Source organism: Ischnura elegans, chromosome 11 (genome assembly GCF_921293095.1).
Source record: "Ischnura elegans chromosome 11, ioIscEleg1.1, whole genome shotgun sequence".
Classification (NCBI taxonomy): domain Eukaryota; kingdom Metazoa; phylum Arthropoda; class Insecta; order Odonata; family Coenagrionidae; genus Ischnura; species Ischnura elegans.
In genome coordinates, this window is record NC_060256.1 from 29,658,704 (window position 1) to 29,674,448 (window position 15,745).

The following is a 15,745-nucleotide window of genomic DNA, read 5'->3' on the forward strand; positions in this document are numbered from 1 at the left end:
ATATCTATATTTTGAGATTTATACATCTTAAGTTGCACCGGTTAAAAAATTATAAAAAAGTTTTTAGATTATCTAAAAATTAAATGCATTTATTGCAGTGTCATAAAATACCATCACTGACTACGTAGCAGCCAATATACATATTTATCAGAAAGCAGGGATGAAGAGTTAACACTCTTAAGTTCTGCTAGCTGATTTTCCAGACTTCAATATGAATTTAAAATTTACATAAATTCCCCAGTACTGATGATTCATAACTGACTTCAGGATTAACCAATTTTCAAAGGTTAGTAGACAACCTGTACTAGAAATGGAATCTTAAATCTGCTCACCTCTGCTGGGTCAAAGCTGAGGGCACAATACAAAGCACTCTAGCAGTTCAGGCACACATACTAAAGTGTATCAGGTAACCATGAATACATGAATATCTATACATACATACATTAGAGACCAGTAGTACCAAAATAGTTCAATTAATAACGACCTTACCTTAAAGACTAGTTTTGACCATGAAATAAAATAGAAGAACCAACAAATATTATTTTTACCAGAATTCATTCCCAGTGCAATGGCAAACATTCCCACAACTTCCATTGAGATTTCACTTGAAATTATACATAAGACACAAGTAAAAAAGGTTCTAATTTTACTTTCACAAAAATTACCTAGAGATCCAGGCTTGCTTAAACTCTTGCTTCCTGGCATCACAGAAGCTGAGCGTACAGTATCCGAGTGGCTACGATAAAACTTGGACGTCACAGCGCTTACAGCCCAACCAGCCCACGTAGCAGCAGCATTGGAAAGGCTAGGAGTGGCAGTATGCACATCAGCCTCTGCAAAGAGGAACGCAAGGCACATTCAGCAGAGGTAAATACTCAAGCAAATATGCAGCTACGTAAAATATACTTATGTATACAAAAGAATGATAAATATTTACAGCATTTACGTGGATAAGAAAAGAGATAAAAACAACACACATGAACTTCCTCAGACTTAATTGATCTCTTTCATCTTTTAAGATTTAGAATAGTAAACTCTTCGGCCACAAAGGACACTAAAAATGCGAAAGATTTTCACCCTCATGAACAAAGAAGAGTAAACATAGCAAGAATTTATCTGAACAAAATAACATAAGCCCTACTGGTATTCATACTGATCAGGCGAGGTTACCAGTCAAACCCTAGAAAATTAATAAATTAAAAAAGTTTTTTAAAGAATAATGCAATCAATAATTTATGCGTCCAAATTTTAAACTAGGCTTCATGCTTAGCTTAAATTTGACAAATAACAAAAACTAGCAACAAGGCACACCAGAAAGTTAAAAAGAGGGCATTACATAGATAGCAAATAAATGAATATCAATAAATATAATCTTAAAAATTTTGAAGGATATGATAACTAATAAATTACCCATGGATTCACGTAGACTTGGATCCTCAGATACCTTCTCCAGCTTCCCAAGAAATCCACGAACAGTACGGAAAACATTATCTCTAACAGACTTTTCAGGATCCACAGTTAGTTGACAGAGGGCAGGAAGAATGCGGGTGGCAACTTCAGACAGAAGAAAATATTGCTGAGTAGCTGCCAAGGCAAGTACACCTACAAAAATGAAAAAAGGAAATTAAATACCAATCATAATAACAAAAATTAGTCCGGAAATACGATTTTTAAATGTTATACTGACATAAAAATCTTTGTAAATTTCAACAGGAAATTAAGATGACAACACAGTTATGCTGGATACCATATACATAGAGAGAATTTTTAAAGCTTGAAAAACAAATGTTAAGAAACAAACAATGAGTAGTTAGCTATGAACCTGTAAAGAGTCAACGGAAAATGGACTTCAATAGAGAAAGATCCATTGCTAATAAATCATTTTCCTTGACCAAGATCCCTTGAACTTTGCACCAAAGCACTACTTTGAGCTATTCATGTTATCAAGGCATCAATCTTCCCTGTGGATTTTGGTGCCTTCAGTTGGCCAACATGGAATAATGCAGCTGACTAGCAATACCATATGGCACCATGTTTATCTACATAGTGCATGACCAATGGTAGCACTACTCTCTTTAATACCTATCCAGAGACAATGTAATAAAAAAATTGAAAGGGGTGGAGAGTAGTCATAGGTAATTTCAAGGGTATTGGCGATAGTCAACTAGTAGAAATGTTGGATAAGAAAAGGGAAAGGTGACGGAGAAAGGATGGAGAGGGAAGCAATTTCATTTAAAATCATGTTCAATGTTCATGTGATTTTTGTGCCAAACTAACAAAAGCTTTAACTTTGAATTAAATTTGTGAAATGAAAAATCACCTAGTGAAAAAGTAAAAGAAGATCAAATTCTATTTGAGGCTGGAACAACTTACCAGCAGAGCGTGCTGGCGGAAAAGGATCGCGCATGGCACGAATGAAGGCAGAAATAAGAACTTTTTGTCTTATCTGGGGATGTAAGTGCTGAGCAATTTTACCCAAACAAACAGTAGTGTTTGTACGAATTCCACCCTGAAAAAATACAAGATTTAAAGGAACTAATCAATTATTTGGATGTAAGAAAACTATAAGTATTATTTTACACTAAGATCATCACAAACTGTCATTAAGAGAGTTATTGCAACACATCACTTCCATTTCACAAGATATAGAATTTAGCTATGAAAATCAAGATTCTCATATTATTCACTAAGCATACTTTTTTTACATATTAAAGATTATACATCAAGAAATGAAACTTACTTGTTCATCTTTTGACTGCAGCCTGGCAAAATGTCTAAGCACCTCTACATTTAAGTTGTTATAATTCAATTTAGGAGCCAACTGGATAACTGACTGAAAAAGGTTTTTTTTATATTACCAGCACAAAAATCAAAAATTAATTGAATTACTAACAAATCAGAATAAAACTATCTTTTCTTCTAACAAATAGAAGCACTTACCTTGACAGTTTGTTCGCGAATAGTAGCATTAGTGTCCATAAAACCCAGCGCTATTTGTGGAAAAATTTGATCATTCACAGTAGAGGCTTGTAAATGATCTTCAAATATGCAAAAAAAGTGAAAATAAGAGCTCATTACGATATGCCTACCGCATTGTCTTTCATTTATAATGATCATTGTTACCAAGACAGCAACAAGCAAAAGATTATCAAAAAAAAGCATGTTGACTATAGATTCATAGGGATTTAAAGACTTGATCAAATCCAATTATTTTTATACCAAAATTCAACCACATCCACAAATTAGAGCCTCAGCCAAACACCAAAAATGTACACTTAAATCAAGAAGAAATAAAGGGTAAAGATGTAGAGAATAAACAAGATGACAATCTAAAGTAGCTTACTATGGGCAAATTGCTACACATAATTTATGATATTCTAAATAATTTTAATGCAAATGGAGAACAAGTTTGATGGCTGCACAATAGCATTAAATCTTGGCAAATACTGGATTATATGGCACTAAAATAAGTACCTATGCATGAAAAATCCATAACCATTACAAACAAAACCTAATCATCTCGTTGCAAGTAGCTAAGTAACTACAGTAAAACTTTGATTTTACGCAGTTGGAGGGACCAAAATATGGGCACTGTGTAAAATCAAAGTGGGGGAAAAAATATCGAGAGTTGGTATTGAGGAGGAGTATACATTTTAGGATAACACTTGCACTTTATTATTAGAACATTTGGTCTTAAACTTTTAAAAAGCTCTGATTTATGGGGTTATATAAAATATTAGTATTTATTTCTTTGAAATCACTCATTTCGGGTGAAAAAATCTTTGATTTTATGTTGTTGCAAACCATTGTCAAATATTTTATTCACAATGGCAATTAATGTTTTCATACACTAATCTCTGAATGTGTCCTACAAAAATTGTGCAAATACCTGAAGGCTTCTTTAATATCACAAGGGGAAGGAGGAATAGACACTGCATCACTGTAATCCATTACATCACACTCTTCCTCGAATTCCAAAGGTGTGTTGGTCAATTCTGCACTCACTGTTTCTTCATTTGTAGCCAAGTCTTCATCTCATTGCAGGTAAGTGATGCTTTAACAGCTTGATTTGTAGGGCAAACTTGATTGAACTTTTCAAGTTCATTAGCAAGTAGCTCCTATAATAATTGAGGATAATATGGTCTCCTCAGCCATATCATCTACTACCTCCCCATCACCTGTTGATCTCCAGCAGTTTTAAATATGTAGTTTCCTTTGAAACATTGTTCCATGCTCAAGCTATGCTTCTGACAGCATGCAGTAGAGTCCAAGGAGCCACCTATTTGATCCTTGTGGCACTATCTAAATGCAATGATCTAGAAACATGTGTATGATCTACAGATTTAAAAGAAAATAATATGCTATTGTATTTCATCTTACCTATGTTGCGTATATAATGTTGGAGAAGGTTGCTGCGATATTTAAGTTTTCTATGATTCCCTTGTCCAAAGGCTGAACCTTGCTTGAGCTGTTTGGTTCCAAAAATAATAATTTAACATTCTTGGGCTCGAGGCCATCCACTTTATGAACAGGAGCATGGTCAATAATTTGCACTACAGTTCTATTTTCTTCGGCACATTTCCCCTCGAAATATAGAACTTTTTGCCTAAATAGTTCCACAGACATCCATTCATGCTTATTTGCATGATACTTTACAGCCAGTGAAAATTTTCTGATATTTTTAAAGCATCTAGATTAAGAGCTTTACCAATGACAATAGGTTTCAATTTGTCGTTACCATCTTGGTTTGTGGTGAGAAGCATTATCAGGCACTACTTGCTTCTTTGAGCTCCATGACATTAATTTCCTTTGTGATGAATTGTTCTTTCAGGAAGAGCTTTCCAGAAGAGACCAGTTTCATCCATAATATCCCCCCTCGAGGTGCAAATGATTCAATGATTGTGTCATTAATTTTTTGCCACTTGCTAACCAAGTTATCATCTACTTCTTCAATATGGCTGTTAATAGCATAAGACAAAACTTACTCTCCAATTGCAGCCCTTAAGTTATTGTGAAAAGACACGAACATGTATAATAGAAATGTAAAAAATACTTTGATAAACACTACCAGGGCCACCCAGAGAAATTGTAGAGCCCAAAGAATCTTGCCTTCCCCCACCAGAACTTAAATAAAGCTGTGTGCACTCCAATACGTACAAATTAAATTCTCCAAGGTTTCAACTGATACTGAAAGGTACCACTGACGTTTACATTCAGAGAAAATAGTTTCTGATACCACTGCTCCAAGAAAATATGGGATAGCTTGAAATCCTGTAATGCACCCTATTCCTCCCCCTCTCTGTACCAACCAGAACAATAAGAATGTACAATACAGTGCCATTCGAAGATTTCTGGAATTAGAGGGCTAGGAAAAACGGTACTCCATGCCCCTAACTCTGTGTGGCCTTATAACCATTTTTTTCTACACTTATAAGTAATACAACACAATTATTACAATAGAATTATTAAAAAAATCTTCATACTGATAAAATTTTCCAACTGCTGAAGCAGACGAATTCTAGTAGCTCTGTCATTTGATCCAAACAGCTTTACAACACACGGCACTATCTTCTTTTGGTATTCGGCTTCATCCAGCAAACGCCCAAGCTAAAAGCAAAAATATTAAATTTTAATCTCTAATACTGAAGAATAGAAATCAGAAAAGAGATTTACAGAGAAATATTTTATTGTAAGGTTTAACTAGTAAGTGTTAACATAGAAGAAATAGCTCGTTTGAAGTCAACAAGATTACTTAAATATGATTACCAAAAAAATTAAGGTCTCCACAAAAGAGGTTCCAACAATTTCATTCCCATAATCTAGATCAAATTTAGGGAATCCTAGTTTGGGACCTTAACAAGGAAAATTATTTCCTCTATAAGGATTTTTCACACTTAGTAGCTCAATTTACACCATAGAAATTTTGATTTCCACTAATCTGACAGCTAGTGTATGGGCTTGTACCATGGCACAAATAGGAAACAATTTATTAGCAATAAGTTGAACATAAGCTACAAAAAAATTCAACAGCCATGGACAGATGGAAAAACTAAAAGAGAGTAATATTCTTGAGGTAGTAACAAAAACAGATAGTGAGTACCTTAAACATAGGAGTAAGTACAGCAGATCCAGCATCTCCATATTCAAATGCAGTAATTAGCTGAGGTAAGATTTTGTGACGGCACACATTGTCCGGAAAGGAATCCACTTGAACAGCAAGCCCTCCAAAAAACCTATTCTTTTCACTCCTCTCACGGATTTGGATCTCTTCAAGGAAAAGAAGAGCATCTACTAGATCATTCTTGAAGTACCCCCCTAATTTTCGACACCGAGTGATTACATCAGCGGGGTTTGGTCGAGAAGCTGGGCTTGATCCAACCAACTCACAATATACAGGACATAGCTGCTTTGGTATCTAAAAAAATACAAATGATAATGAAAAATTCAGGAAATTAGAGAAACATTTCAGCGATGGTAATAATTTTGGATATATATGCCTTAGAAGCCTACATATTCTATTACAACAGGGGTAGGCGAAATGTAGTCCTTACATTCGAATAGGCATTAATACGTGGGATGTAAATACTTTGGTTTCTACGAGTAATTTGTAAATAATAACACCAATAAACTACCTTTAATAATTGATTGATAAAGGTATATCAGCTTCACATGGTGAAAAGTTCCCTGAGATGTTTTAAAATAAAAATGCAGGCTTAAAGTACGTCAAACACCATCATTTAAAATCAATTTTCAGGATTTAAACCTGAACAAGACAAGATATTTCATTTTTTTAAACAAAATCTCCATTATTACATTTATTTAAGAATGTAAACAGCATAAAGATGCTCAACTCTGATTTATTGCTCAAAAAAGTTTGATAAAAAATTAACATTTGACATAAACGGTGACTTTTCAAAATTCAATTTTTTAGAAAATATAGGCATGTTAAAAAATATGTATTGTTTCCCAAATGTCAAAGAATGACTCTCATTCTTTCCAGATTTTTAAAAAAGAATGGAACAGGGTCAAATACACTAAAAACGGCTTTTTTTGCAACTTTTCTATGCGTTCTATAGGGATTTTATTAAAATTATTTAACAGAGTAACAAGTATGTGTGACTTTTGATAAGACATATTGAAATAACTTATTCCAAAATTATACTGGACTGACAAAGAATGATTTTAGGAGCCAATACATAAATACCGAAAGAATATGATGGAAAATTGAGGAGACAATCTCAGATGAAGCCAGTATAATAGATCAAATTTTGATCATAAAAGAAAGTTCTCTGCAGCTTCTCATTCCAGTTAGTGAGTTTTGAACAATGCAACTGAGTAGTTTGTAGAATCAAAATAGATTATTTATTCGAATAAATGGCATAATCACTGGTGATCATTCAAGGCTCAGATGCATGATTCCTAATGCCTGTTTATTCAAGAATAATTTATTTCAGAGGGTATTTGTGGCCATATCTAAAGTGTATGCTTTGTAAAGCTAACATGTGTCAGCCTGGCATATAAGACCTTTCACCTGTTTCTGAATGCAACTCAAGCCTTAAAATGTCCAAATATCTAAGCTGATTGCCCAAACTCGTAGCCTTTAGCCTAAGTGCATAGTCATGATCAAAACAGGCTTGGTTAGTGCTTAAGTATTTGGGATAGCAATCAAGACACTGAATTCTTCACCTCAGTCATCAGTTGAAATCACCACTTAAGATTAAATTATCCAAGAAGTCATCAGCCAGAAAGTCACTGCTAAATCATATTAAAATTTAATTTCATGTTGCATATGCTTAAATTATATTAAATAAATGCTGCTACCACAAAGCATCTAGAGGCAGAGTTGATTTAAGTGAGAAGAAAACTGAATGCAATCTGTAATAGGATTATTTTGAAATGCATTCAGATTAATTTTTAACAACCAATTAATTGACAGTAGTCAAGGACTAAATGCAACAGACAAGAATAAGATATCCATCCAACTATTTTAAAAACATAGGATACAGAAGCCAACCACCATGTAATAAAAAATTGCATAATTGTATATACCACAATGTCTACTCTGTGCTATATAAATTATCATTAGATAACAAGAAAGTATGTATAAGGATTATTTTTAACAAAATACCAACCTTTTCCAAAGTTTTCAAAGAGACTGGTTGTGGTAGTGGCCCATTAAAAGCTTCCCAGATTAAGCACCCAAGCCCCCACATGTCCGTGGAGCTAAGAAAGACAAAATATACCAGTACAATTTCATGCTATCGTTCCGGGATGTCTATACACAATTACTGTTAACAAGGTCATTCACAAATATGAAGCCATTCATATAGAATTTTTTATGAATAAACATTTACTTTCAAAAATTGATAGAAAATAAACAAATGATGTGAGTAACACAAAGACTAAGTTAGTAACAACAATATTGATTTGTACAAGATATGATCAGGAAAATTTCTGTACAAGTTGTATGCACAGTCAGGGTTCCCACTCTAACTACATTATAAAATTCACGTTTTTTTCCAGGTTTTCACGGTCTAAATTTCATCAAATTCACGGTGTGCAGATAAGGCATTTTAGGCAGAAATATTGATCACGTAACAATCATCGGCCGCACGCTAACTAAAAATGTAACAAACGCAACTGATGCCTTGAATGCAAACGCAGCAATGAAAGTGCTATCTCTCATGACGTCACCTATCGTTAGCAAAATTCAGGTCCGGCTTAAGGGTGTGAGTGGGAAAATGGAGAGGGCAGGGTGGCAGGGAAGTGAAGAAGTAACTGATTTTTTTGACAGAGTTAATGTCTTCCAATCGCAGGCTTAAGGTCAATGTGCTGTCATGGTACATGGACCAATTAATAATTGCGCTTTGAATACACGGGTGTAGATAAATGTGTGGACTGTATCTGCACGTGACTCCGCTTTGAAACATGATCGAAAGATAGATTTTTCTTTTAATCCGCCAATCGTAGCTCTACAAATAGGTTTGAGAGATTTCTAAGGTTTCATGGCAAAATTCACGGCTATTTCCAGGTTTTTTCACGGTAGATGAAATTCACGGCTTATACACGGTTTTAAGGTTTTCACGGTTGAGTGGGAACCCTGACAGTAGAACCTCATTACAACAATATGCTAGAGACCACAAACAGTACCAAATTCATTGATATGAAAAGCGTTATAGTGACACTAAATTTCTTTACCAAATTTTCTACATAACAGCAAATTAAATTTCACTTAAGCCAACAGCATTCATTATCCTTTTGAGCATTGTACTCATTAACTTATGATTAATAAAATTTTTAAAAATTCTGTTCTTCATGATGAACACCTTCAATGAATGCCACAGGAAGAACATACCCAAACGCCCCCACACTAGGGTTTTGCTTATTTTTTTTTTCGAATTTTTGATTTCTTAAAATATGCTATGTGGTGCAGAATGGATAATCTAAAAATTTCACCCCAATTGTCCAGCATTTAGAGGTCACTCAAAGAGCATAAATGCAATAACATTCAATTCTCCCAATTTTAGGAAATAACATCATTTTCAGGGATAACACACTATTTTACATCTCTTTAGATAAAAAATTCACTCCATTTTTACATCTGCTCAACAGTTTTCCAGGACTACAACACTTTTCTGCGAGCTACAGCCGTGCATTACACCCCTGACAGCGACCTGGTCGCTCGCAGGCTGCATTCTATGCCTTATCGCCTTTTGCCCCTCGTGCCTTCCCTAACGAAAGTCGGCGGAAGAATGGCATCGAATACTGTATCATGACGTTTTTCATACCATAAATTTTCTGTAGTTTATCCTTTAAAATAACTACAGCATTGTTCTTCGAACTTAATTTATGATAAAACAAGAAATTTTCAGGTTGATAATCCCAAAAAATATGATAGACTGAGAACCTAAGATATGAAAACCAGTTAGTTACCTCTATTAACGCTGGACAAATCAATTGAAAATGCTTTAATTATGTTCACTAATATCCACTCTTAGACACAGTCATGAAAAATCTCAGCAGTGGCCCACCCACTGGCAGTTCTGGTGAGTTTTGGAATCTATACTGTTGTTTACACGTGGAAGATGCCAGGAGACCGTAGAAGATTCCAAATCGACTACATTCTAGTGAAACAAAGATTCAGGAACCAGGTGAAGGACTGCAAAAGCTATCCAGGGGCAGATATCGATAGTGACCATAATTTAGTTATGATGAAATGCCACCTTAAATTTAAAAAGTTGAAGAAAGCCGTGAAAACATATGGCAGGTTGAAAAATTGAGGGAGGTTCAGCATCAACTGGCTTTTAAAGAGGCTGTAGAAAATAAAATAGTGGAGGATCCGACCAACAAACCAATGGAAGAGAGTTGGAAAACCATTAGAAGTGGTCTGCAGGCGGCAGCTGAGGAAGTTCTTGGTAAAAGAAGAGTCATTATGAAAAAACCATGGATCACGCAGGAAGTATTAGATCTCATTGAAGAAAGAAGAAAATACAAGGCTGCGAAAACAGAGGAAGGACAGAATCGTTACAAGAGGATAAGGAACGAAATATGTCGTAAAGCGCGGAAGGCTAGAGAAACGTGGATGAAAAGCATTTGCGAAGACGTGCAAAACAATCTTAAACATGGAAAAGTAGAGGCCGCTTATAGGATAGTGAGGAACCACTTTAAGGAAAGGGGCGTAAGATGTAATACCCTTAGGGACAAAAACGGAGAACTATTGATTGAAAACGAAGACAAAGGGAAGAGATGGAAGGAATATCTGGAAGAATTGTACAAAGGAAGTCGCCTCAGAACGAGTGCTATCGAAAACGAGAGGGAAGTGGATGCCGATGACATGGGAGCCCCAATTTTAAGATCAGAATTTGATGCGGCTGTAAGAGACCTCAGGATAAATAAAGCGTCTGGCATTGATGACATTCCTGCCGAACTAATCAAAAATTCAGGAGAGAAGACGTTGAACCAGCTATACAAAATCATTAGTGAAATGTATACGACAGGTGAGATACCAAAGGATTTCGAGAGGAACATTATAATCCCTATTCCTAAGAAGAAACGAGCGGAGAAGTGCGAAGATTTTAGGACCATAAGCCTTACTACACATGCATCAAAGATACTGACAAGGATCATCTATAGAAGAATAGAACGAAAAGCAGAAGAGTACTTGGATGAGGACCAATTTGGATTCAGAAAAAACAAAGGCACAAGGGAAGCAATGTTGGCCCTAAGACTGCTCATAGAAAAGAGAATGGAAAAGAACAAGCCAACATTCGTTGCGTTTGTGGACTTAGAGAAAGCATTTGATAACGTGGATTGGAGCACAATGTTTGGAATCCTAAAGGAAATTGGGGTTATTTATAATGACAGAAGAATCATCCACAGTTTATACAAAAACCAAGTAGCCGTGATAAAATCAGGGCCCAGCTGTGAAGAAGCAAGAATTAAGAAAGGAGTGCGATAAGGCTGTACATTGTCACCCGTAATTTTCAACGTTTACATTGAAAAAGCCATTAAGGAAATCAAAGAAAAGGCATTGGGAGTGAATATCCATGGAGAAAAAATAAGCATGCTGAGATTTGCCGATGACATAGCCATTATAGCAGAAACAGAGAAGGATTTGAAAAATATTCTGGTTAATATGGGTAGGGTAATGAGTAGATATCAACTGAAAATAAGCACGAAGAAAACCAAGATCTTAGTATGCAGCAGAAGAGAAGAAGTCAAGACCAACATTAAAATAGGGAGGCAAAAACTGATAGAAGTGGATGAATTCTGTTATTTGGGAAGCAAGATAACTAGTGACGGGAGAAGCAAGAAAGAAATTATCAGCAGAATAGCCCAGGCGAAGAGAGCATTCCACCAAAAGAGAGACCTGCTTACAGCGGGAAACTTAAATATGGATGTAAAGAAACAATTTATAAGAACCTACATTTGGAGTGTGCTCCTATACGGAAGTGAGGCATGGACATAACCGCAGCGGAGAAAGCAAAGATAGAGGCCTTTGAAATGTGGTGCTACAGAAGAATGGTGAAAATCAAATGGATCGACCGAGTTAGTAACGAGGAAGTCCTAAGAAGAGTGGGAGAGAATAGAAGCTTCATGAAAACCTTAACATGAAGACGGAACAACCTTATAGGCCACATCTTGAGACATGATGGCCTGATGAAGACAATCGTCGAAGGACAGGTGGAAGGCAAGAATGGAAAAGGAAGACCTCGAACAAAATATATGGAACAAGTAAAGAGAGATGTGAAAGAGAAGAAATACGTAGGAGTGAAAAGATTAGCTGATAGGAGAACTGAGTGGAGAGCTGCGTCAAACCAATCCTAGGATTGTTGACCAGTGATGATGACTGTTGTTTTTCTTTCATCAATTGGCCATGAGATTAATACAACCATTTAACCATATAATATGCAAACTAATATATAAATTACTAGATTCAACGAATGAGTAAAAATTTACTTTAGTAGCCAGCAACCACTGTTACTACAACGTAGTAGCATAAATAGCAAGTAGCGTTGAGCGGACGTAACAATGGAGCGAATTTTGGCCCTGAAGGGTAGTAAAATTGTGCATTACCCCTGAAAATGATGTTATGCTGACCAAGGAAGCAATTGAAATTCGAATGGCAACTAACACCATGAACCTTGATGCTGGTTACGCCCTAAGCAACTCCTGGAAACCGGTGCTTAAATACATCAGAGAGCCCCTTAAAAAAGGCGGACCAATCACGAGTCACCCGACCAGGAGGGCAAGTCGGTAACTTGGGGCGCCTCGTTTGGGAGAGAGAGTTGTCGCCCAAAATTGTCTCCCCACCCAAGTCCGTAACTCGGTAGAGAGAACTGTTTCTCCCGTTCGGATGGGAGAAAACTCGCTCCGATGGGTAGTATGAAAAATTTCTAAGGCGAATCTGATATTGGAGCTTGATTTATCGAGAAATTAACCGTGTGCAATTTTAAAATGTTTTTAATTTTATGTCAAACTCATCCATGCAAATATTTTCTAAATTGAATGCATAATAACCTCATTATGACTTACTAAAGTCGGGACTACTTTTTTGACCGCGCGCAGTGATTCCTCGCTTGCAAGCGGCTGCAAGGCTAAATCCAAGTGCCGGTAAATTTTGCTTGTCACCATGTAAATTCTTCATTTCGTATCAATTACAACCTCACCAAAGTTGAAAATTAAGAGTATATTTCTAATGTGAATACAGCTTTTGCTCGCTGCTTGCAGATTTGTGCAAACATCTTTTGTGCCAAAATTGTGTTATTGTCAATGTGACAACTCCCGTAAATCTTCTGCTGATAATCACAGTGCCAGTGGTTGCAATGTACAAAAATATCGGCTAAGAGTTGTAATTATCAGTGCTCCATCGTGATTGAATTGTAAGCAGTGTTATTACCATATCGATTAATGTCTGACAGCAATGTAAACATTGTCAGTGGCGTGTTCACCTCCGTTGTTCATCGTATAGGTACATTGACATTTCACGATCAAGCTATCAAGATCAAAGCTGTGTGTGAAGTTTCTTTTTCTAGTGTATTAACGAATAATAGTCAGAAAAGTCACCTGTGCCTCTTTCGTGGGCTAATTTCTGGCTTTAAATCAGTGAATTAATAGTTGTTTTTATCATAACGAGCTTAGTGATTGTAAGTTGTTCGTGATGAATAAAAGAGTGGAAGTGATTTCCAGTTTTTTTATATTTTATTTGCCTATGTCTCACTTTATATTTACGGTGTGTGCTAGTACTTAGTTTGTGGATATTCATTTATTATTGAAGTACATTTATAGCTTCTGTATGTGTTGACAGCGGAACCGATTCGCGATCTCATGTTGTGTGCACACGGTTATGCTGAGCAGTCGTATTCGTGAAACCAATGAAATGGTGAAACTCTATTACATTGTCGTGGAATAAGTTCTTTTAACAATAAGGGCATGTCTTGTGTTTCATTAACTATCTGTTGCTTTTCATAGGTAACTGTTTAGAAGTTATTTTCCATTATTTAAAGTGCTTTTCTTGCGCTCTCTGAATTAGCATTAGCTTTCTAAACCCCGCTACTTACACGAAAAGAATTCAGAGCTACAGATAATTGTTATTTCATAGGATTGCGGTGTTTTTGTCTGCTATTGAGGGTGATGGATTTTCAGCAGGAAGAGAATCGGACCATCGAAGGACGGATAGGACAACCTTCTCCGCTAATGCGGCCGGAAATCTTCCTCCCTCGCCTCAAACGGTTTATTAATATCCCGCAACAATTTCTCACTGGTGTTAATTGCCCCACTTCTCTTAAATGCACCTCATATACGAGCAATAATATTCTATGGTTTGAAAGAAAACGCGCCATATTGAGAAAATACAACAAAACACTGTCGAGATACGCACTTTCTCCATGGGAGAAAGAGATACGTCGGGCTCTTGAGGGGGACGTAACTGAAGCGCCCGTCTGGGGCGCCAAAGGCGCTTGAGGAGGCTTACGGACTTGGGTCGAGAGACTAGTACTCTCCCAGGCGACAAATAGTCTCCTTTCTCCGGCGGGGCGCCCTAGAGACTTGGGGCGGGCGACAACTCTCGCGCAGGCGCTTCATGAATCTCCTTTCTCCCATTTTCGGGAGAGAACAGAGTTACAGACTTGCCCTCCAGGAGCCCAAACTATATAAGTCGGATCACTCAACTCGTAGACAAGCCCTGATGACAATGGACGACACGGCCACCGAAACGCCGGCAGAGATGGAGAGCCTCACCGAATGGGAAACCCGAAACAACTTCAACAATAGCTTTGATTGCTCTCCCAGTTTCAACTCCAACATACACTTTCTCACATTTATACAACATAATCCTCATGTCTCGATTTTATTTTTCACCTTGACATGAGACCAATAACAGTTTTCAAAGCTATAACATTGTTTTATATCGTGTTTAAGTAATGACCTTGATAATATGACATCCATTTCTTATGTTATACACAAGCACTACTAATATATCCTCACCAGAGGCCTATGAGATCGAAAATCAAAATATAAGAACTTAAAACAACAGTGGAGATTGAAAGGACACAATTTATCAATGTCTCCTGTACTGGGTGTCTATCAGCGGCCCAATTTAAAATTGCCCAATCTTTTCCGCACTATTATTAGCTGAAATCTATAAACATACAATCCTCGTCAGTAAAAGTAAATGTCTAGGTTTGACTTCTTTAATACTTATGAAATTTGGTCCTAACAAAGCTTCCTTATACTTTTATATTTGTATTGTAGCGGTACAGCAGATAATAGTTTGTAGTTGCACACTTTTGCTGAAACAGTGATCTTTGTATCATGTTTCTACCATAATTCCTCACCCTCAAAGGATAAGAATCAGATGAATGCATTTTGGGTAACAAAACTTCTAAACAACTATTATTGTTAGAGAATAGCCCATTTTTCAAATTATCATTTCCATTCCTAAGTAATCATACATGAGATGAAGTGGAACTTAGAAATGATTCTGCAGAGAATGTTTACGTAATAATAGTCATACCATTTCGTGATGAATCTCTGTTTGCTCGAGTCTGCCTTTTCTGGAGGGTCATATTTTTCCAAACTTGGGAGTATTTTAATAGGTAAACCAGTTCCTTCCAATGCACCAGCAACATATTCCACTCCTCCGAGACGCCACTCCCCCCCAGCATTAACGAACACAGACGACAAGCACACATTGTTATGCCTTAAATTTCCATCATTGTTCAGGAAACTCAAAGCCCTCTGGAAG

General features: G+C 36.4%; 1 protein-coding gene across 3 annotated transcripts in view; it reads right to left on the reverse strand.

Annotated features, from left to right (window-relative positions):
- LOC124167757 (N-terminal kinase-like protein) overlaps positions 1-15,745 on the reverse strand; it is a 28,706-nt gene that overhangs the window by 11,681 nt on the left and 1,280 nt on the right. For all 3 annotated transcript variants that reach the window (XM_046545772.1, XM_046545770.1, XM_046545771.1), the window contains exons 4-12: positions 15,515-15,738; positions 8,133-8,223; positions 6,101-6,415; positions 5,484-5,607; positions 2,941-3,038; positions 2,741-2,833; positions 2,374-2,509; positions 1,411-1,602; positions 666-833 (exon numbers count right to left, since the gene is read on the reverse strand). In XM_046545772.1, the coding sequence (XP_046401728.1) occupies positions 666-833; positions 1,411-1,602; positions 2,374-2,509; positions 2,741-2,833; positions 2,941-3,038; positions 5,484-5,607; positions 6,101-6,415; positions 8,133-8,223; positions 15,515-15,738 (1,441 nt within the window). The remainder of the gene's footprint in view (positions 1-665; positions 834-1,410; positions 1,603-2,373; positions 2,510-2,740; positions 2,834-2,940; positions 3,039-5,483; positions 5,608-6,100; positions 6,416-8,132; positions 8,224-15,514; positions 15,739-15,745) is intronic.